Source organism: Poromitra crassiceps, assembly GCF_964638095.1.
Source record: "Poromitra crassiceps genome assembly, chromosome: 12".
Classification (NCBI taxonomy): Eukaryota; Metazoa; Chordata; class Actinopteri; order Beryciformes; family Melamphaidae; genus Poromitra; species Poromitra crassiceps.
This window is the reverse complement of record NC_139632.1, coordinates 20,456,743-20,477,120: the sequence shown is the minus strand read 5'-3', so window position 1 is coordinate 20,477,120 and position 20,378 is coordinate 20,456,743. Positions and strand designations below refer to the sequence as shown.

Sequence of the window (20,378 nt, the reverse complement as noted above, 5' to 3'; positions counted from 1 at the left end):
ACAGAACTGCTCTCCAAGCTACCATGCATGCTCTGGTCAGTGTTAAATAGCATACTGCCATCTGGTGGCAATTATGAATATATGCTGTATATATAGACAGTTTTAACTTGACAACAAAAACATTCTAAATTGAACCCCCGCTCACTTCCTGTTGCAGTGTTTGCTATGGACATACAAGAAAAAAAACATTCAAGTGCAGGACTGACCATTCCATGCAAACCGTCTATACAGCTGAGCGGCGAAAACAAAAGTAACGATGTCGAGTGAATATTTCTGCAGTTTGCCGAATGCTGAGAAAAAGGAAGTGCTGTGGGGTTGCGCTCTGGTGAAAACCGTCTATAGTGACAGCTGGTGTGAACTATGGGCTTAATAGAGAGACTAGATCTAGATTGACTCTGTGTGTGTGTGTGTGTGTGTGTGTGTGTGTGTGTGTGTGTGTGTGTGTGTGTGTGTGTGTGTGTGTGTGTGTGTGTGTGAATTACCTATGCTAGCACTAACAAGCTGGAGGATTAAAGGTCTGCGAGTGACAATTCCTGAACCCCGTGGGAGGAAGTCCCTGTTGGAGAATGAAGAGGAAACAATTAATAGGAGGGTTCCTGGTGGCTGCACTAGCGCCTCCTCTGGTCGGTCGGGGCGCCTGTTCGGGGCAGAAGGGAGAACTGGTGGGAATAGCGTGATCCTCCCATGTGCTTCGTCCTGCCGGTGGCGCTCGCCGCTGTCAGGTGAAAAGAAGCGGCTGACAACTGTGCATGTGTTGGAGGAAGCATGGTGCTAAAACACACACACACATCATACACAGAGGAAAACACCGCCAATGCACACACCATTGCATTTGATCAGATTGAAACATTAGCCCAACACCCCTCTGTCCTTAGTACTACCATACTAACAGGTATTTATGGGTGATTAAACAGTGCAGTAACTGCAGTCTTGACTGAAATCAGTTACAAAAGGTTTCGTAATTTCACTGCCTCTTTTCTCAGACTTGTTAATTTGTGGGTTTCCTGTGCTTTACCAGTTGTGGGCTGCTGTTATTTCTGTGCAAGTGTGTGCAGCTTAGGAAATAATGGTTGTGATCGCAGCAACCATTTGCTCTTTGACATCATCTTTGACATAATTATAGTCGACACTATCGGGTAGATTGGGACTAAGAGAAGCCCAGTGGTTACTCTAAAGAAATACAACACACACACAATGCTCCTTATTTCCTGTCCAAATCTCTATCAGGATGTTTTGTTTCTGCTGCATCCTGCCCCTCATTAAATAGCTGACAGTTACCAGCAGAGGGGGTGTCATAACAGATACTATAACTGGGACAGAGAAGGAAGGCAGGAGAGCCCAATACATGTAGATAGGCTACAAAGAATGCTACGCATTTTGGCCTGGAAGGACAACAATACAGGTCTCCTGAGTTAACAGAGCTCAGCTCTCTTGTCCAGGCTTAGAGGAAGCTATGGAAATTCAATTAGTTTTAAACTAAACTACTGACTTACTCACCAGCATTCCTTTCGGACACGAGAAAACTACTCCATTCATTCAACAGCATTCAACAACTGCAAACTTGGTGTTCGTCTTACATGAATTTAAAGTTTACCTGGTTGTTTATGTGTTAACTGAGAAAATAAGCATCATCTACTTCCCTCCTGAAAAAGAGACTTTTGAAGATCATGTAGATGTGTTTTTTGTCTGACAACAGCAATATGGACAGTATTATAGAGGGCAACACAAAACTCTGTTCAGCTCTTGTTCTCTGACTTGCAGGTTAACTTCAGCTACGTCCACACAGATATTTATGAAAACACCTCTTTTCCTCCTGTTTGCAATTGTTTCTGCCTGTCCAGTGTTTTAGACACCAACGTGTTTTAGAATATCTCTCCGTCCACACGACAACACAAAAACCATTTAAAACGCCATTATTTCCCATGGCAGGGTGCGGATTCCACACTCACCCCCTCGGTTGGTCAGGCAAAGAGTGGGAAGTCGTTCAAGTTGAGGTGAAGTGGGTGTGTTTACGTGTGTTTCTCAGTAAATGTGGGCCAACTGAAGTCGTGGTTGAATATGTTGGTCGGGCAAAGCATGGAAATAGTTCAAGTTGAGGCGATGTGGGTGTGTGGGTGTCTTTCTCAGTAAATGTCGAGCACCTGAAGCTGGGGTTGAATAACACTTTTTATGGCACAAGTGTGTTTTTTGTTTTGTTTCTTTATTCAGTTAATTTAGAACAATGTTTGGAGCATTTTTGAGTTCGTTAAATAAATCCTACTTGCTAACCCTCCCGTTTTTCCAGGGAAACTCCCGATTTTCATTGGCCTCTCCCGGTTTCCTCCCGGGGTCAGAATTGAATCACAATCGGAAGTTCCGATTGTGTTTACACTTCCTGTGACTCATAAACCTAGTCTGACTCATATGTGAGTCAAACTAGGTTTGACCAGGTGAGTCAGACTAGTTTGAGCAGCTAAAACAGCCAGCGTTTTGAACAGGAAGTCGTGACACAATGGGTCAAGTGGGCAGGGCTACATAAGGTGAATAGGTTAGGTTTTGAGTGTCTCTTTAAGCAAGGTACAGAGTAAACAAGATACTCAGGCCGGTGTTGCTCAGATGTAAATTCACAGGTTCATGTTAAAACAGATTTTAGTCAAATCCTATGATTGAGAGATAGATGATCTAATTTGTTGGTTTAATTACTACAATCATCCTTATCGTGATCGTATGTGAAACTAAAGATTTTTCTAAGGGGAGGGGTGGGGGGCGCTTTGGTTTCAAAATCCTCCCTTTTTTTAAGTCTTAAAGTCCCTGGAAACCAAAATCCACAAAAACGTTCTAACTATGTTATTTAGGGTCTTATGTTAGTAATTTTGTGCCTCCGAAATTATTATACATTACTTTCAACCCAAAGCCTTAAAATCGACACTTTTCTACAAGATTCTACAAAGTACTTCCTCATTGAAGACAGCAGTGCGCGAGGTGCTAAAACGCAGGAGCTTATGACGTCATAAGCTCTATATAACCTTTGTACACGCGCGCAATCCGCACCCACCTATGGCAAGTCCGTTCTTTGCCCCCAGTGACAGCGCTCCCTCGCTGTCCGTCTCCCTCCCACTCTGTGTGCCGTCTGCCAAGCGCTATGCTTGTGAGATTAGCAAGGTGTCGGGTTTCAGGCCATGTGCTTCTCTCTCTCTCTCTCTCTCTCTCTCTCTCTCTCTCTCTCTCTCTCTCTCTCTCTCTCTCGGGACTAGTGAGAGAGAGCGAGAGACACACAGGCTGGTGGCTCTCTCTCACACACACACACACACACACACACACACACACACACACACACACACTCGCAAGTGCTGTGTAACTTGATCTCTTTCTCCGTTTCCCTCCCCCCTCTGTCTCGCGCTCTCTCTCTCTCGGAAAACCTGCTGCAGATGGGACACGCCCACACAGTCCGCGGGAGAAATACACTCTAAAAAATAATGATTTTCTCATGAGTTTTGCCAGACTGTCAAACCTAAATTTATATACTTTGCGACGTTCATCATCGTTCAAATTTGGCTGGTGGCTTATTAACATAGGGTCCTGTGATGTGATGAACTCAAAATGCTAAATAATAAAGAAATATTTCTGGTTTCCAGGGACTTTAAGCTGGCAAGTATGAAATAAATGCTTTTGATTTTTGAAGTGACGAATGACGATAAGTTTCTGAAAGTGAGTTAGGTAGTACAGGCTCGTAGGTTCCTGAGTCCTGACACATACTCAATACAAATAAAACAGCAACTGCTATGTGCAAGTTGACATTATGATGTCGGCATCTTCAAAAAGCTCTGTTTCACCTGTCGACACGAACAGAAGCATCATGCCCATTGAAACTGAGGGGGCAGTTGCCACCTCAGATTTTCTGAAAAAAAGAAAAGAAGGGGGAAGTAAAACTCATGCTGTTAGTTATTATAGGTATAGTTTGCATAGCAAGTTAGTTGGCTATACTTGTACTACCATGCAGCTGAAGTTAGCATTGTAATGTTAGCCAAGCTGTTAGTTTTTACCACTACCACCACCACTATCACAGGTTAGGGCCTGTGTCCACCTAGCGTCTGTTGATCAGCTCCAGCGTCTATTTTCAGTTGTTTCCAATGGGGGGAGAGCGTATGCAGGCGCACACGGACGTCTAGAGAAAGTGCGCAGCGCCCAGTGTCTATTTTCAGAGCGCTCCGGCGTTTTTGTGCGCCCGACTCCCAGCGCTTCCAGCTGAAAATATTTTAACTTTTCAGAAAGACGCTGGTGTAGGGTGCTCCTTTTCTGGCAACTAATCATATGGAGAAACTATCGCAACAGAGACAGAAAGGCTCAATTGTGGGAGCAGATTGGCTAGACACTTAATATTTCTGGTGAGCTAAATCACTGTGTGTTGTTTGCTAATGTTAGCTGTCAGCTATCAAGATACTACCGCACTGAACTAACGATAGATTCAGACTGCTTCAGTTGTATATTGTGCGCTGAGATCAGCGCTTCCCAGCATACTTCCAGCGTTTAATGGTCAGAAAAAGACGCTAGATGGACACACGGCCTTATACTGTAGTTAGCAAAACAGTGAATTCCATTTGATGTCTCCAGGTCAAGATGCAGTTCTTCAAAATAATTTGCATTGTGGATATAGTCTTTTTATGTGAATAACATTTTGGGTGAAGCAAGATTGAGCTATTTCAAGAAAAGTGGCAGCAGTGTAGAAGCTAGTGTCGAAGTGACTAAGCTAATAACCATAAAAGCACAATCACCAAAATCTCTAAATAAATATACAGTAGGCTATTTACCGTAATGAGAAAAGGAGCAAAATATTGATGGTTAAAACTTAATCATGATATCACAACACTCTAATCAACAACATTTTAGAAATAGCTAAATGGACGATTGATAGATAAATCAATCAATCATGAGTGGATTCAGCACACTTTATCTGGGCAGACTGATTGAATCATTGCAGATCTATTCAGACCTTCGGTCGCCACTGATTCTTTTTTAGCCGGGGACCTTTGGTCGCCACCGAATAACGCCCCCTCAGAATTTTGGTTTGCATGATGCCCCTGCACACGAATACAGGAAAATGGAAAGGCTAAAAACGCCAAAAGGCCCTTAAACAGTGGTACTTAGTTCCCTTCAGGCCATGTTAATCCCCCAGTGTAACCTGCGCTGTGTTGACAGCACTGGCTTAAGGGCTTGCGCAGGGGTGGAGCAGGATTCGAACACCGACCTCCCGCTTCCAAAGCGCAGGTGCTAACCACTATGCCAAGAGAGCTAGCACCCTTTGTGGAGCTGATTAATGGGCCTATATAACTCGGCTGGGGAGTGAGAGTTTAACTTTAGTCGCTACCACTCGGGAGACACAAGGACTCCCATTCGCTCGGTTACACTCACCCCCCTAAACTCACTCCACACCCACTGGGCATCTGGGTCACGGCACCATTTGTAACACCAGTCCACCTTCATAGACACCTAGGAGTCTGTGAGATAAGCTGCTGTGCTGGCTAGTGTCCTACAGACACTGCCATCTCAAGCATCCACCACTTCAGTCTTCCAATGCTAGCCATACCAAGAACCTGGGTGAAGACATGTAAATAACACTGTAGCCTAATATCACTTTAGCAGAGTTTAGTTGTGTGAAGGAACTCACACATATCAAAGTGGTTACTGGTTAGTATGTGTACAATGTCCTTCAAGTTCTCTCCCATCGTACAGAGCTGGCCTGATCATAATAAGACAACCTGTGTATCCTGATTGCCTGCATGGCTAGCTCTCAATTATACAAAGAATGATGACAGACATTCAGGCATCTCAAATTCAAAATGTGAAGCCCTATGTCCTTATGTGAACTACAGAAGTCATACGTGAACTGTAAAAGCCCTACCTGTAGAAGTCCTAAGTGAACTAGATATCAAGAAATAGGCTACAGTAGTTTCGACTAGCCAATACTGTTGTAACAATGCAATTACAATAATTACATTAGAACTGTTGTTATCCCGACGTTGTACTTTGAACTGACTCGAGTGGTGACGTTAAAACGTCTTGCCATCATCTGTGGTAATGTGTGTAATGCAGTAACAGATTTCATGGTGTGGTTAATTACCATATCTCAAAGTTAATTACCTGCCAACAAAGTTTTCCAGGACGGAGCTCTTTCCTGCACTCTGTCCGCCCACCACGGCGATCTGCGGCAGGTTGAGGCTGCAGCTGTGGCCCACGGAGCACACGGCGTCTTGAAGACGGTTGACCAGCGGGATCAACTCCTCCATCCCGCGGTTGCCCATCGCAACGGAGCTGCCCTCCCCTGAGGCAGGTTGGCTAGCAGTCCGACAACGCCTGTTTTTTTTTTAAGTTCTAGCTACGTCAGACACAATGCTATCATAGTTAAATTAAGGGTTACAGATGCACACAGTTTATAGACGTTTTCTAAATCTGAAAATACGTATCTTCACAAATGCCAATGTCCGAATTAACAGCCACCCAACTTCAGAAAGCGTGTGTTACGTTACGTCTGGCGGTGGTGCCCAAGTTAGCAGTCACAGACGCGAAGTCCCCGATAACAGCTCATGTTCCTTTGGCTGCCATTATTGTTTCTTGTGATAAAATTTTATCGTTGTTATATTCGTTAAGGCTCTGGGTATTAAAGACGCCGCGGCAGCCGTTTCCTCGACACGCTGAGACTCGTCTACTCCTGAAAAACATTCTTTGACAGCTAACGGAATCGGTATGAAGTTTTTTGCGCATGCGTAGTACTCCGCTGTCAACCCGGTTCATTTCAGCACACCCCTAACAGAAGATAGACAAACTTCACAGCCAGTTATGAGAGTGCTTTGATTTGTCAGACACCGAGCAAGCAGATCCTCGACTGTAGCCGATAGCTATTTAAAAGCGCACATATCTAGTGCGGGTAGGGCTACGCAGCGACCCGCAAAGACTGCAACTGGAACCATCATCTACTGTAAATAACACTACCGCATTCTTTGGCAGTGACTGAGAGAGTCCGCACTGTGGTACACTGGCAAGCAGACGAGTAACATGGATTCTATGAAAGTGAAAGCAAAACTTTTCAAGAAATAAACAAACGTAAATAAAATAAAATAAAATTGATATATAGAGCACATTTGCACTATTTACCATTATATTTTGTTTTTTACAGAAGAGTTCAGGTTAGATATACTACAATGTTTAAAATGATGTAAAAGCACTGGTGATTGATTTTCGACAAACACCACACTAAATGTAAAGATAAAATTGTCTTTATTGGCTTGACATTGTAGATATCAGCACTGTCGGAGACCACTGCCTCAGACTCCTATAGTCTGCTCTCCACCTTTACTTGATCATTGTGAGCTCTATTTTATAATTTCTTCTTCCAACTGAATTAATTTCATCATTAGACCCCATTCTCTTTGGTCACAGACAACCTCATGCTACTTTCAGGTCTTTTAACAACTCTGCAATGTCTATTTTGGGGCTGGAGCTTCCTTCCATCCTGTTGGCACAAAGTGCGCTCTGCAGATTCTTGGCAGCTTTGGTCAGGGATGGAGGGACAGCAGAGCCAGTGTCCGCTGTTGTCTTCTCTCCACAGGAACACAGAAGCACTTCGTTGACTTCCCCCTCGATCCCCCGAGAGAACACGCATGGAAACACACTGCGCACGCGCTCCAACACACTTTTCCTCAAGACCGAGTCACGACACACAAGGTTCAGCATGAAGACACCTGGTGGAGAGAGACAGAGGGAAGGACGTGGAGGTGTGGAGAAAGAGACAGGTCTACATCTTTCAGAAGACCACGCAATATCAAAGATAATGTTCTGCATAGCTATGCCCTCCACTGCAGCCCCCAGCATTTGGTTACCGGGGCCCCCTGCTGGTTCCTATTGTTGTGACCATTGTACTCATTGCTCCAACACACACAAAGGCAGGTTCTTCTTTCACCCTCTCAATGGTACCAAATATGAAATAAAAGACTGTATTAATTGTAACTCCACCCAGGTCATCTATATGTTGAAATGCCCCTGTGGCTTAATTTACGTGGGTCAGACCAAGCGCCTCTGAAAATCAGAATAGGAGAACACAAAACCGCCATACGCAACAAAAATATGGATTATGCTATGGTGGCACGTCACTATTCTGAAGCAAATCATGGTTTCGTTTCCTCCCTCACATTTATAGGGATCGAAAAGGTGAAGCCACCCCCTAGGGGTGGCGACATGATTAATAAATTGGTGCACAGGGAAGCCTTTTGGATCTTTACCATCAATGCAGCATCTTCTGGGGGAGTGAATGACCAACCAAGTCTTTCTTGCTTCCTCTGATTTCTCTCTCGTCCCCTTCTCTGTCTGGGTTTTTGTGGAAGTTAATATCTACAACATGTAAATATTTGTAAATAATGATGTGAATCTGTTGAATTGTGTCCCCCCTTTAATTAGCCTAGGCTACTTGCCTTTGGGGAAACATTGTGCTATATGTACTATATCTATTTTTTTCATATTCATATCCTCATATTAACTTTGATGGAGGGTATATAAACCTCCCCTTTTTCATTGTTCGGCTTGACTCTGAGGAAGACAGACATACTTGTCGAAACATCAGTCAGCCCCTAATAAACGTGCAGAGGGAAGAGTGCTGCAGTGTCTTTACTTCGGGTAGTCTATGTGAAGTGCCCAGGTCAAACTTTTTTCCATGGTGATAAACAATCATTCAAGAATTTAAATAAATAAACAAAGAAATAAAGCAAATGAAACAGGGAATGAAACACAAGTGTAATAATATTTCAGCAAATAAAGAAGACATTTTGTTCTAAACACTATTTCTGTTGCAAATGTGGAATCGTACAGTACTGACATGTGACAGGACTAAGAGAGCATTCAGACAAGTGTAGCTGTTTAAACTCAGTGCAAGTGCCTTTTCTAATAAGGTAAGACAGCACTTTAATTCACCATAAAACAGTTTTACATTTGTTTTCTTCACATCACTTTGTTAAAAAGGGCTCCAGAAATACACTTGTTATTATGTTGTTATTATTACATTTAAAATAGAATAGATTCCAGCAGATGGAGAGACATAATGAAGTCGTTAATGATACTGTACCTTTGGGAGTTAGCAGGCTGCAGACTTTCTGCAGGAGGGAAGTTTCTACAAAGCCAGGAGGAGGACAACTCATACCCACAGTGGTGTCCTTACTGTCTACATCAAACATGATGACATCAAACAAACGGCCACCTGACAGAGAAAAAAGAAGCAAAGTCAGCCCTTGGTACTGTTTATGTTGCATGTCCTGACATTTAACTTAACTTCTCTCTCCACCATTACTTTCTCCCCGTTATCCACTAACCTTCCTTCTCCAGGGCACAGATACGTTCAAGGCCGTCTCCGAGTGTGACACTCAAATGATCATCAGGTTGGAACGCAAACCATTCCTTTGCCACTTCCAGCACAACAGGGTCCAGCTCCACAACCTCGACAGTGGCAGCGGGCACAAAGTCCCTCAGGAACTGAGGCAGGCCTCCCCCACCAAGCCCCACCAGGAGCACCGCTACCGGGACATCTGCGAAGGGAGACACGGCGGATTAAAAAGTCAGAGGTCAAGCTCAATCCAAATTGACATTGTAGGCACTTTCAGATATGGACTGAGGATGATCTCAGGGTAGCTCAGGAAAATCATTCCCTGGAGTGTACCCTTTCAGACATGAGGCATTGTTGCTTTCACACATGTGGAACACCTCCGGTGTAGAGTAGAGAGGGGGCGGGGATGGGGGGAGTTGGGGCATGACGCAGTGTGCTGCGGGGGTTTATGCGAGAGTCGAGATAGACTTTTAATAACGTTTTTCAATGTAGACTACATCAGAGATATAGAAAGCAATTCTCCACTCCATGAATTAAAAATAATAATAATAATAATAATAATAATAATAATAATAATAATAATAATAATAATAATAATAATAACAATAATAATAATAACAATGATTTATTTTGGTGATGGGTCCAAATATCCTACCTAGCGATGTCCAATACTGAGAAGCAGGACGACCCTCGCGGCCAGGCTCCTGCTTGAGCTGAATTTACACATGGCGGCGCATTCGGAGCTGGTGTGTTTGCGGCGTAAAGCTCAAATGTGAAAAATTGCAAAAGCTACACACACAAACCTTTGTTCTGTGGTGCGCCCACCTCAAGCATGGCAAGGCCAGCCACCATGACCTCATGGTGAGCGCAGCAGAGGAAGCCACTGTCCACTGAGAGGGAGGAGGAGGACCTGGATGGAGGAGCTGTGGCCTTCACCTTCTTTCTGTTCTTCTTCTTGTGACTTGATGCTGCAGGCAGGTAAACATCCATTCGTTTCGCTCACGATCACTTCTACTGTCGATTATTATGAAACAGAAGGAATGAAGAAGAATGAGCTGACCAGTATTTAAGGAGACAAGACGGCTCTCTGATTGGACAAGGCCAGCGTTGGACAGGAACACCAGTCTGCGATACAGCTCTCCGTCCTCTCCCCTCACATCCTCCACAGAGTAGTCTCCACTCAGCTCACTCACACCCCTGCTGACCACCTCTCTCCAGCCCAGCTCACCACCCACTGACAGGAAGGGCACCTGCATGGGGGATGCAGAAACAGAGCGCATGTCCAGCTCAAATGAATGCAACAATATGAATGTGAAAGCTTGTTCAAAAAAGCAATATGCATGTGTGTGCGTTAATCATGCAATTCTCTACCTGCTGGTTGTTTGGCATACCAGGGGGAGCCAGGTCCATCACCATTGGTGAGAGTTCTGACTGGACGGCCTGCATGTCTGTGTACTCCTGATTCCTGTGCATCGCCACAATAACCAGGCGCCGGAAGTTAGCACTGGCTGCCAGCTGCCTCTGCCCCTCACTGGAGCCATAGAGCCAATCTGTCTCTCTGCCTTGAGGTACTGTCAGGAGGACCAGTGGAGGAAAACAATCAGACTGACAAGACAAATGGCAAGAGCAGTGTAGAATGCAATCAATGTGACAGACACAGGAAGCTAGAAATGCAAAGGCAGCAGGCGTGCTCACCAATAAAGATGGCAAAGTGGTTTGCTCTGGGCACCTTGGCACCAGCGGGGCAGTCTTGCACTGTGAGAGTATATCTGGGGAGGCCGGTCTTGGCGTGACACAGGGTGAGCGAGGGATTGGAGGCGGCATCTGTCCCTGTGCGGAGCCTCTTCCTCAGGACAGAGTACGCCTGGCACTCCCTCACCGAGGACAACAAGTCTGCGACCCGTGTGAGACGGGTCGGGGCGCCGTCCTCCCCCAGGCACATCTCCAGGATAGGCATGGGCATGGGCTGGCGAAACTTGGTGCCGATCAAAACGAAGACAGGCAGAGCAAAGTCCTCTTCGCTCTGTGTTTCTGTTTCCTGCAGGCAATGGAGCCTCACCGCCCATCCCATCTGAACAAAGTGCTCCACAGCCAGCCTGATCACACTCTCCTGGGCCAGAGTCACACACACATAGCGGCCGCCTACACTCAGCACACGGCCCACCTGCAGATAAAGGAAAAACTACTGTTGCTTGTGAGCAGAATGCAAAGCTATTGATAATGCAGGCTTGAGGCCATTCATGAACTGAATTAAAAATGCATGTTAAATTCTAATTCAATTCCTGGAGTTGGAGTTGGAATTGGAATGTCACCCAGCCAGCTTCATGGAAACAGGAAAGGTGGTGAAAGCTACAAGATTACAAACACAAAGAAAGGGTGTGAAAATTGAGTTTGAAAATGTTATGCCAAAGAGAGTAAGAATGGGAAACTTGAGTAGATAGATGCAAAAATCTGATGCTACAACTGTGGCGGTGCCCACATTGTTAGCTCCTGCTGCTTACAAGTTCTTCTACTCTTCCTTTACTCTCACCTGCATCTCTCTCCCTCCCTCCACTCTCACCTGCATCTCTCTCCCTCCCTCCACTCTCACCTGCATCTCTCTCCCTCCCTCCTCACTGTGCCCACAAGGTGCACTGTGCTCTCACCTGCATCTCTCTCTCTGTAGGGCCCGCCTTTTTTTTTTGCCCCGCAAATTCTCAACGTCTCCCTTGCATTTTGTCTTATCCATTTTGCCACTCTTTTATTGCAGTCAGCTGTTTATTAATGAAGGCACTGAGCCCAAAGGGGGAGGGGTTTAAAGGTGTGATACAGCCAGCTTAAGAAAAAAAAGATGGGCCTATCTACCTGTTTTATGACATGTTAGACATCATCGTCATCACCTTCATCATCCGAATATGAATAATAGCCTGACCGGCCCATAAGGCATGTCAGCCCACAGGGCCTATGCCCGCTATGCCAGATGGCACTGTCCGCCACTGAGCAGATGACAGTCGGTTGGTGAGTGAGCTGAGTTGAACATGATAACAGTCTGTGTTGACCCTTTAAGTCTCCTCTAACCTCAGTGAGCATCCTCCTGGCCAGCGCTCCCTCCTCTTCAGACGCCATGGCGTCCAGGGTGCCCTTGTCCAAGGTGGCCTGGTAGCTGGCCTCCTCGTAGGGCGTCTGGGTGGCATCCACCCGATGGAAAGTCAAGCCTGGGCGTCGCTCTGCATTCCTCTGGTTCATGTGGGTCACCACTGTCTCACTGATGTCAATGTTGGTCAGATGTTTGTAGCCAACATCATACATCTGTTCACTCAGCTCGGAGTTACCGCAACCCACCACCAGCACCTGGACAACAGAATCATTGATTAAAGCCGCAGTAGGCAGTTTTAAACATCATCAGTGGAATGTTAACCATATCAACATACATAGCAGAGTAGCCTAGAACCCAAAATGACCCTTGTTTGTGTGATTGGCTAGTTGTTCTAGCCAGTGTTGTAGTTGAGTCCGAGTCACTCATTTTCAGGAATTATGACTTGACTTGGACTTGAGCACCGAAGACTCAGACTTGGACTCGAGCATTCATGCATTCGGACTCGGAAGTTGGAGACTAGAACTTAGACTTGTAAATTGATGAAGACTGTTTTTTGTTTTTGTAATAGGCCCTAATAATTTGGCATAAGATATTGATCGTTATATTAATACTGTGAGATTACTCAATTTCGTGTAAAGGAAGGCACGTGTGTTCCGTCTACATGCAGATTCACATTCGGGTTTCGGACTCACACTCAGGTAATGGGGACTTGACTCAGACTCTTCTTTGGTGACTCAGACTTGGACTCAAACACTGGGGACTTGAGACTCAACTTGGACTCGAGATATAGTGACTTGACTACAACACTGGTTCTAGCTAATTGTTTTTGTTTTTGTTGTTGTTTTTTGTCAGATCTACAACCAAAATTATAATGAAATAATATTGCCTACTGCAGCTTTAATCATTCTCAATGGAGTACATTCAGGTACTGGATTGGATTATGGAATACATATCTGTGGAAGAGGCCCAAACTGTATATATTAGCATTATGTATAAACCATGCTGCTAACCTAAAGCTGTCAAAAAAATAGATTATCTACCTTGTCTTGGGTTTTGATGTATTTGTGCAGCACACCGCACAGTTTGTTGTAGTCTCCATACCACTCAAACGCCTTGTCTCCGCGCTTCTTGAAGAACCGCTCCCAGTACTCTGCAGAGCTGAACTCCTCCGCAGTGCGAGGTAAAAGACTCATCGTCAGCTTCTTTTTACACCCTCACAGATCTGTTTACAACTTCTTTGCCACATGTGCCCGGGCGGCCCTTCGCACTTCGCACGGACTACTCAACCCGGACAACGATGTTAGCAGTACTGCTTTCTGATTGGATGATTTTCTGTGGGCGGAGTTACTGGCTGCACTGTGATTAGTTGAGGATCCTAGTGCTGTCATATCGCGGTTGTGATTGGCTGCCACTGAGCCGGAAGTCTTTCAGTCCCGGCAAAATTCGGTCCGCCGCTGATAATCGTCCGGTCAACAACACCACCAGAAGGATTCATCATGGCCGTGTCTGCCGCGAGGTCTGTGGTCTTCGTCACTGGAAATGCAAAGAAACTTGAAGAGGTATGAGTCGTATGTATTTCGTGCCAGAAGTAGAATGTGATGTTGCACCCAAACCGCATTAAGGCGTTGGTATTAGTCCAGTTAATACCGTTTTGTTGAAGTCTGTCCAGTGTCCAGACTAGCCTGCTGCTAACGTTACTGTCTGTGCTACTGCCTAATAGTAAACTAAACTAGAACCTATCTTGTTTCCTTTGACATAATCAGTAGAGCCCTGTCTTTTGAAGAATAACTGATAGATTCGTGCTTTATTCTCTGTTTATTATCCACTAGGTCACTCAGATCCTGGGAGACAAGTTTCCTTACAAACTCATTTCTAAGAAGATTGACTGTAAGTGTTAAAAACAAGCAACCAATCTATATGATAAAGGCAGAACGGTCTGTCTGTCCTTCACATATCTCGAGAAGCGTTCGTCGGATCAGCTTCAAATAGGGTTGCCATTGCCAACTTCTTGAAATGGAAATAAGGAACGGCTATGTGAACCTATATAACAAATAGAATGAGTTCTCCAGATTGGTTGGGCATATAACAATATCAGAGTTGTTTATTTTCTTCTCATTTGCGCTATCATTATAGCGTTATATTGATATATTAAAATTTATGTTTATGTATTCAACTGTAAAACTCAACAAATCGCATCATAATAATGTAGCCTAGCCCTAGAGGCACCTCAGCAGCCAAGATAATAAGAAAATCAGTCCCTTGTGAATGTGATGTGATTCATTGACATCTATTTCCTGGTAAATACTTGTACAACCAGAGAGGAAAACTAATCGATCAGAACATGATATCCAGGATGACATGTTCACACTAAACACTAAAATGAAGGTTAACTAACCCTAACCAAACCAGGACTTGTTGCTACTGACTATTAGGAACGCAGCTATTGTGTTCATTTTCACTAACACTGCCAAGTGTTGGATTTTTCATATTCATCATGACATGTCTGTATTTTTGCAACTTGCAACTCTGATTGGCTCACACCGGATCAGAGCCAATCAGAGAGCAGAGGGTCAGCCTGACCCTGATTGATCTAACTCACAAAGGCAGCAGTACTAGCTAACCAGATGCAGAGTAGGGCGGGTTTTTCATGCAATGTGGGTGAGATGAAAATATGGGACAAACTGTGTCCCGTATTGATTCAAAACGGGACGCATGATTTAACTGTCAGATACGGTTGTCAACCCTAGCTTCAAACTTGGGGGGTGTGCTGCTAGGGAGTCGGGACCATTGGTCAGGACCTGACCTGACAGAGTGCAGTGCCGAATTTCGTGCAATTCAGACGCGCGCATAGTCATAGCGCAACCTACTGGCAACATAAAAAATTATTTATCTCGAAAACTGTTCGTCCAATCCACTTCAAACTTGGCGGGTGCGCTGCTGGGGACCCAAGAAAGTGCAATGCCAGTTGCCAAATGCCATGCAATTCGATCTATTGGGGGGAACAGTGCAAGCAGGGGGAATGGCAGTGAATGGGGGGAAGAGGAGGGAGCGGAACCGGCGCTGCACTAGTGTATATACAAAAAGAGACACAAAGACAATGTTAGCAGTGTAGACATGGGTGGACAGTAATGAAGCAAATCTACTTGAGTACTGTACTTGAGTACATTTTTGACTATTATTTAGGGATGGCCAATACAAATTTGACTAAAGAAATGTTACTTTTATTGGAGTAATATTTGACCAGGAGTATCTATACTTTGACTCAAGTAATGGAGTTGTGTCCTTTGTCCACCATTGATAAAGGAAGTTCTTTAACTTGGATGAAGCTGGACATTCATGGAGACCATGAAGAAGTATCTGGAGCAGCACCTGCCTCCCCCCCGCTGCCCCGAGACCAAGCAGAGATGGCAGGCATCGCCTAACTTTACCACCCGCCTGGGGAGTAGGGTGCTGTATCCGAAATACGGAGCCATGGAGAGAGGGTGCCTGGATAGGCATCTGATATTTAGCAAGTTTCGCCACAAGTCGGTCTTCCACCTACTTACATGTGACCTAGATTTCACCTGTTGTGCCTTCTCAACCCATGAGCATTTCCTGATGATGGGAACCACCCACGGGCACGTCAAACTCTACAACATCTTCTCTGGCAAGGAGGAGGCCACCTACACCTGCCATCACCATGGCAAAGGCATATTAGGCATGAAACACCTCGAACCCTCTAGAGATGGGAAATTGTTTCTGACCTCAGGTCTGTTGTCTGCTCTGTGGAATACGGATGGTGTCTTCAGCATGAAATTTGCAGGTGACTCCTACGTTGAGTTCAGTAAACTCTGTCAGGACAGAGTCATCGGCACCACCAGGGACGTAGGCGCCCACATCTACGATATCCAGACGGGGCAGAGGACTCTGACGCTGTACGACCCCCTCCTCGAGAACAAATACTACAGGAACCGTGCCACCTTCAACCCCACTGATGACCTGGTGCTGAACGACGGGGTGTTGTGGGATGTGCGGGCGTCACGGGCCATCCACAAGTTTAACAAGTTCAGTGGGGTTTTCCATCCCAGCGGCCTGGAGGTCATCATCAACACTGAGATCTGGGATCTGAGGACCTTCCACCTCCTGCACACTGTCCCCGTCCTGGACCACTGCAGACTTGTCTTCAACAGCAACGCCACCATCATGTATGCAGCGAGGATTGGGATTGCCACAAAGACTTGCTTCAGAAGCTTTGATGCCAACGACTACAAGCCCATCGCCACTGTGGACGTGGACGGCCTCTTTGACCTGTGTCCTGACACCAGAGACTGTTACCTGGCTGTCATTGAGGCAGCGGAGGAGGGCCAGTTTCCAGGCAACGTGGTGTGTTGTCTGTACGAGGTCGGACGGCAGACACTGGCAGAGGAGGGAAACGACGACGATGACGACAATCAGATCACTCATTTCTATAACGATGATGATGGACTGTGGTGACGATGATGATGAAGACAACAGTGGTGATGATGATGATGATGATGATGAAGACAACAGTGATGATGATGCAGAAGACAACGCTGCCTCAATGTATTGGTATGACCACCAAATATGACTTTTCGGGCAAAGCCCTTCCTCAGATTAGTTGCACTTTGGTCCAGCACCTGGGTCTTCAGCATTTGGATGTGCGTGCTTTTTTACCTTCTTGCATGATGATGAAGACAACAGTGATGATGAAGACAACTGATGACGATGACAACGACTGCGACTATGATGACGATGATGATGACAACAGTGACGGTTCATACAGAAGTGAACTCGGCATCAGAAAGTTCTTGATAGAACCCTCAGATGAAGAGACTGAAATGATTCAGTCCCTCCGAGGGTAGAGGAACGCTCCTAAGAGGAGCAACAGTTCTGCAGAGCCCCTACCTGCCAGGGGGACAACAACGACAAGGGCTTTTGTTCTCTGAAACACTCAGTTGTTATTTAACCAAGTTAGTGGCCTGGGGGAAAACAAATATCTATAAAGTTGTAAGATGTAAGATTTTTGTTTTTGTTTGTTTGTTTTCTAAGATGGAGGAACTGTGACAAAAACACTGACTTTTCACTCGACCTGGCTTCCCGCCTCTTATTTCACTAACATGGAGAGAGAGAGGAGAGAGCATGAGTGAAAGTGATGTTGTTTTACCTGCCTCTCTGCCTATGCTGGAATAAGAACATTTCAATGTAGCTGTGCTGGAAATGAGACATTAATTGTGTCTCTTAAGTGTTCAAGTTCAAGTTGTTTATTCACAATTTACATTAAAAATTTAGATTAAGTTGCATTGTAATTTCTTGGTCACAAGCGAAACATGGTAGAAAAAGACAGACACAGAAGAAACCACATAAAAACGACAGCTTGCATTGTCGGCAAGTCAAGTGCAAAGGTTGCTGTAGTTAGTAAAGTGCAGCAGTGCTATTCAACTTTTTTGATATGAAATGCCATTTTCAAATTTGCTTGTCAATCAGTGTGCTCGAGGTTCAGTGTGCACGGTCGTGCAACGCTATACATGTATGACGCGCTGTCTCCACTCCAGTGGTGTAGTGCTGCCTGGAGAAGGGGGGGGGGGGGAACGGGCACTGCACTAGTGATAATAACAATAACAACATTTTTATGTTATTATTGCTCACTTAATTATTTCTTCGTCCAGTGCCTGAGTACCAGGGAGAGCCAGATGAGATTTCTATACAGAAGTGTAAGGAAGCAGCTCGGCAGGTAATGTTACAGTAGCTATTTCATTCATCGCTGCAGTTAAATACACATGCTCTCTGTTTATCCGTTGTTGTTTCTGTTCATGTCCATGTCTGTTTCTTACCTTCAGATTGATGGGCCAGTGATAGTGGAGGACACCTGCCTGTGTTTCAAGGCCCTGGGGGGGCTGCCTGGTCCTTACATGTTAGTACAGTGTCTTTACTATCTATTCAGTCCTTTGAATCAGGCGGTAATGAATGAGTGGGATTGAAACAAGCTTTCTGGTTTTTGTAGAAAATGGTTCCTGGATCAGCTAAAGCCAGAAGGTAAGTAGTGGATGAGATGTCTCTTCTGATATATTTAGGTGTAAAAGATCATGTTGATGTGAGCAGTCCAGCATGTCTGATCTTCTTGGTCTGTTTCACTGCAGGCTTGTATAAACTCCTAGCTGGGTTTGAAGATAAATCGGCATGGGCTCTCTGCACGTTTGCTTTCTCTCCTGGGAAAGAAGAACCAATACAGCTCTTCAGAGGGATAACAGAGGTCAGTGTGTGTGTGTGTGTGTGTGTGTGCACGCGTGTGTGTTGTTGTTTGACTCATTTTCCATATTCCATATTTTTAGGGACGTATTGTGGAACCCAGAGGTCCACGAGACTTTGGATGGGATCCCTGTTTCCAACCGGATGGGTATGACAAAACGTAAGCAGTGCTGAAAGTGCTTGCTTGAGATTCCCAATAATACCACAAGGGGGAGTCAGAGGTTAACACACAATGAATATAGAAATGGACTTCATTTCATTTGATTCCATTCAATTCAAACAAAAATGTTATTGTTTGCCATACATTTATTGTTTCCGTATTTACTGCATCTGTACCAGAGATTATACAGTATATGTAGCGGTTATTCCCTGTATATGCTTTGTGCCAAGAATATCCTTGCTAAATATTAATTAATTCCTTCTCATCTGCAGCTATGCTGAGCTGCCGAAAGATGTGAAGAACACAATCTCTCACCGCTACCGGGCTCTGGCTGCCATGTCTGAGCATTTCTCTCAGTCCAACGGTGATGCACCACACAACAAGAAGATGAAGGAGGAGGATTAACCAGTCACTCAGCCAACCAGACAGGTTCTGGAACCAGACAGGTTCTGGAGCAAAATGTGTCAACTTCCAATCATTAGAGTGGAGAATGTAGACACTTTTTAATTGTGGGTGAAGGTGGTGTGAATTTGATCAACTCGGGCCGATCCCAGATTTGTGATCACATACTTCTATTTGGAGAATCTGTTCTACAGTACAAAGGACGCTGTATAATATCCGTTTTCCGTCCCTTGTTTTTAATAAACTTATTGTTAATTATAACCAGATCCCCTCCTTCCTCTGTGTTTCCCTGTGGTTTTATGGTCTGAATTGTTTGGAAATGAGGATGTTAAAAAATATGTTCCAGATAATGTGGAAAGAAAGCGGAAATAGTTTCAAGGCTCGTTTCATTATTCCACAGTGGATACTTGAAGTCAACCTTTGCTTCCAAGGCCTGACAAAGATAGACTTGCAGAAGAGCATAAAGAAAGAAAGAGGTGATCCAGCGTCGTGATGAGAGCAGCAGACCGCTCTGTGGCTGAGACTGGCTCCTGGGGATGGCAAGGGGAGGAGAGGAGAGGAGAGGAGAGGGGCGTCCAGAGAGAAGGATGTGGGAGGAGAGGGTCTCAGTCGGAGGACAGTACAAACACAACGGTGATAACAGGGGAGTCTGTGTAATAAATGACCTTAGAGCTGGGTGTCTCTGGGCAGGAACTGTGCACGCACCTGTGACTGATGCCTCCCAGATGTACAGAAAGAGTCTGCACACACACACACACACACACTCCTCTGCGGGAGAGAAAAAGTGACAGCAGATCATTTATCACACACAAAGATAGGGATGTGCAAACACTTGAGACATTTGCCACATAATGTATGTAGTCATAAGAAGAATCTTAACAGTCTAATGCAGTGGTTCTCAAAGTGTGGTCCGGGGACCTGAGGGGTTCCCCAATAAAAAAGGGGAATAATTTATTTTCACACTATAATTCCAACCCATAAGTAACACAATGACAATGTATCACTATTTGGGTTTCATACATTTTCTATATTAAAACCATTGACATAAAAATACATTCAAAATAGCTCAGTGATTAAAACATCTAAGTGTGAAAACCCTCCGACTCCTGGCCCTGTCTTGCAGGAGCCTGGTGTTGGGGTCGTTAAGCTGA

The 20,378-nt window shown here is 44.9% G+C and overlaps 3 protein-coding genes across 6 annotated transcripts in view; 1 reads left to right on the top strand and 2 right to left on the bottom strand.

The window, feature by feature from the left end:
• dnm3a (dynamin 3a) overlaps positions 1-6,585 on the bottom strand; it is a 42,039-nt gene extending 35,454 nt beyond the window's left edge. For both annotated transcript variants that reach the window (XM_083648342.1, XM_083648343.1), the window contains exons 1-2: positions 6,118-6,585; positions 483-556 (exon numbers count right to left, since the gene is read on the bottom strand). In XM_083648342.1, coding sequence (XP_083504468.1) covers positions 483-556; positions 6,118-6,278 — 235 coding nt within the window. In that variant the 5' untranslated portion in view covers positions 6,279-6,585. The remainder of the gene's footprint in view (positions 1-482; positions 557-6,117) is intronic.
• A 649-nt stretch (positions 6,586-7,234) lies between these two features.
• Positions 7,235-13,652, bottom strand: mettl13 (methyltransferase 13, eEF1A lysine and N-terminal methyltransferase). The gene is made up of 9 exons (XM_083648344.1): positions 13,460-13,652; positions 12,401-12,673; positions 11,039-11,507; positions 10,715-10,914; positions 10,404-10,593; positions 10,147-10,311; positions 9,333-9,545; positions 9,089-9,220; positions 7,235-7,715 (listed from the first exon to the last, which is right to left on the bottom strand). The coding sequence occupies exons 1-9, from the start codon at positions 13,610-13,612 to the stop codon at positions 7,420-7,422; spliced, it is 2,091 nt and encodes a 696-aa protein (XP_083504470.1). The 5' UTR covers positions 13,613-13,652; the 3' UTR covers positions 7,235-7,419.
• A 257-nt stretch (positions 13,653-13,909) lies between these two features.
• Positions 13,910-19,480, top strand: itpa (inosine triphosphatase (nucleoside triphosphate pyrophosphatase)). Of its 3 annotated transcripts, XM_083648346.1 has the most exons (8): positions 13,910-13,978; positions 14,249-14,306; positions 18,086-18,150; positions 18,257-18,330; positions 18,421-18,452; positions 18,557-18,669; positions 18,749-18,825; positions 19,098-19,480. In XM_083648346.1, the coding sequence occupies exons 1-8, from the start codon at positions 13,916-13,918 to the stop codon at positions 19,228-19,230; spliced, it is 615 nt and encodes a 204-aa protein (XP_083504472.1). In that variant the 5' UTR covers positions 13,910-13,915; the 3' UTR covers positions 19,231-19,480. The 3 variants fall into 3 exon arrangements, with proteins under 3 accessions (XP_083504472.1, XP_083504473.1, XP_083504471.1); XM_083648347.1 differs by lacking the exon at positions 18,086-18,150; XM_083648345.1 differs by lacking the exons at positions 18,086-18,150; positions 18,257-18,330; positions 18,421-18,452; ... (1 more) ...; positions 18,749-18,825; positions 19,098-19,480 and adding an exon at positions 15,723-17,172 and having other exon boundaries at positions 13,919-13,978.
• Positions 19,481-20,378: the final 898 nt, after the last annotated feature.

Bases quoted from the DNA above. Each gene is read 5' to 3' on its own strand.
- mettl13 (XM_083648344.1), bottom strand. From the start codon at position 13,612: ATGAGTCTTTTACCTCGCACTGCGGAGGAGTTCAGCTCTGCAGAGTAC. The intron at 10,594-10,714 runs GTAGAGAATTGC...TCCCCCATGCAG, and splicing joins GTATGCCAAACAACCAGCAG to GTGCCCTTCCTGTCAGTGGG. The intron at 9,221-9,332 runs GTTAGTGGATAA...TTTCTCTGTCAG, and splicing joins CTGTGCCCTGGAGAAGGAAG to GTGGCCGTTTGTTTGATGTC.
- itpa (XM_083648345.1), top strand. From the start codon at position 15,756: ATGGAGACCATGAAGAAGTATCTGGAGCAGCACCTGCCTCCCCCCCGC.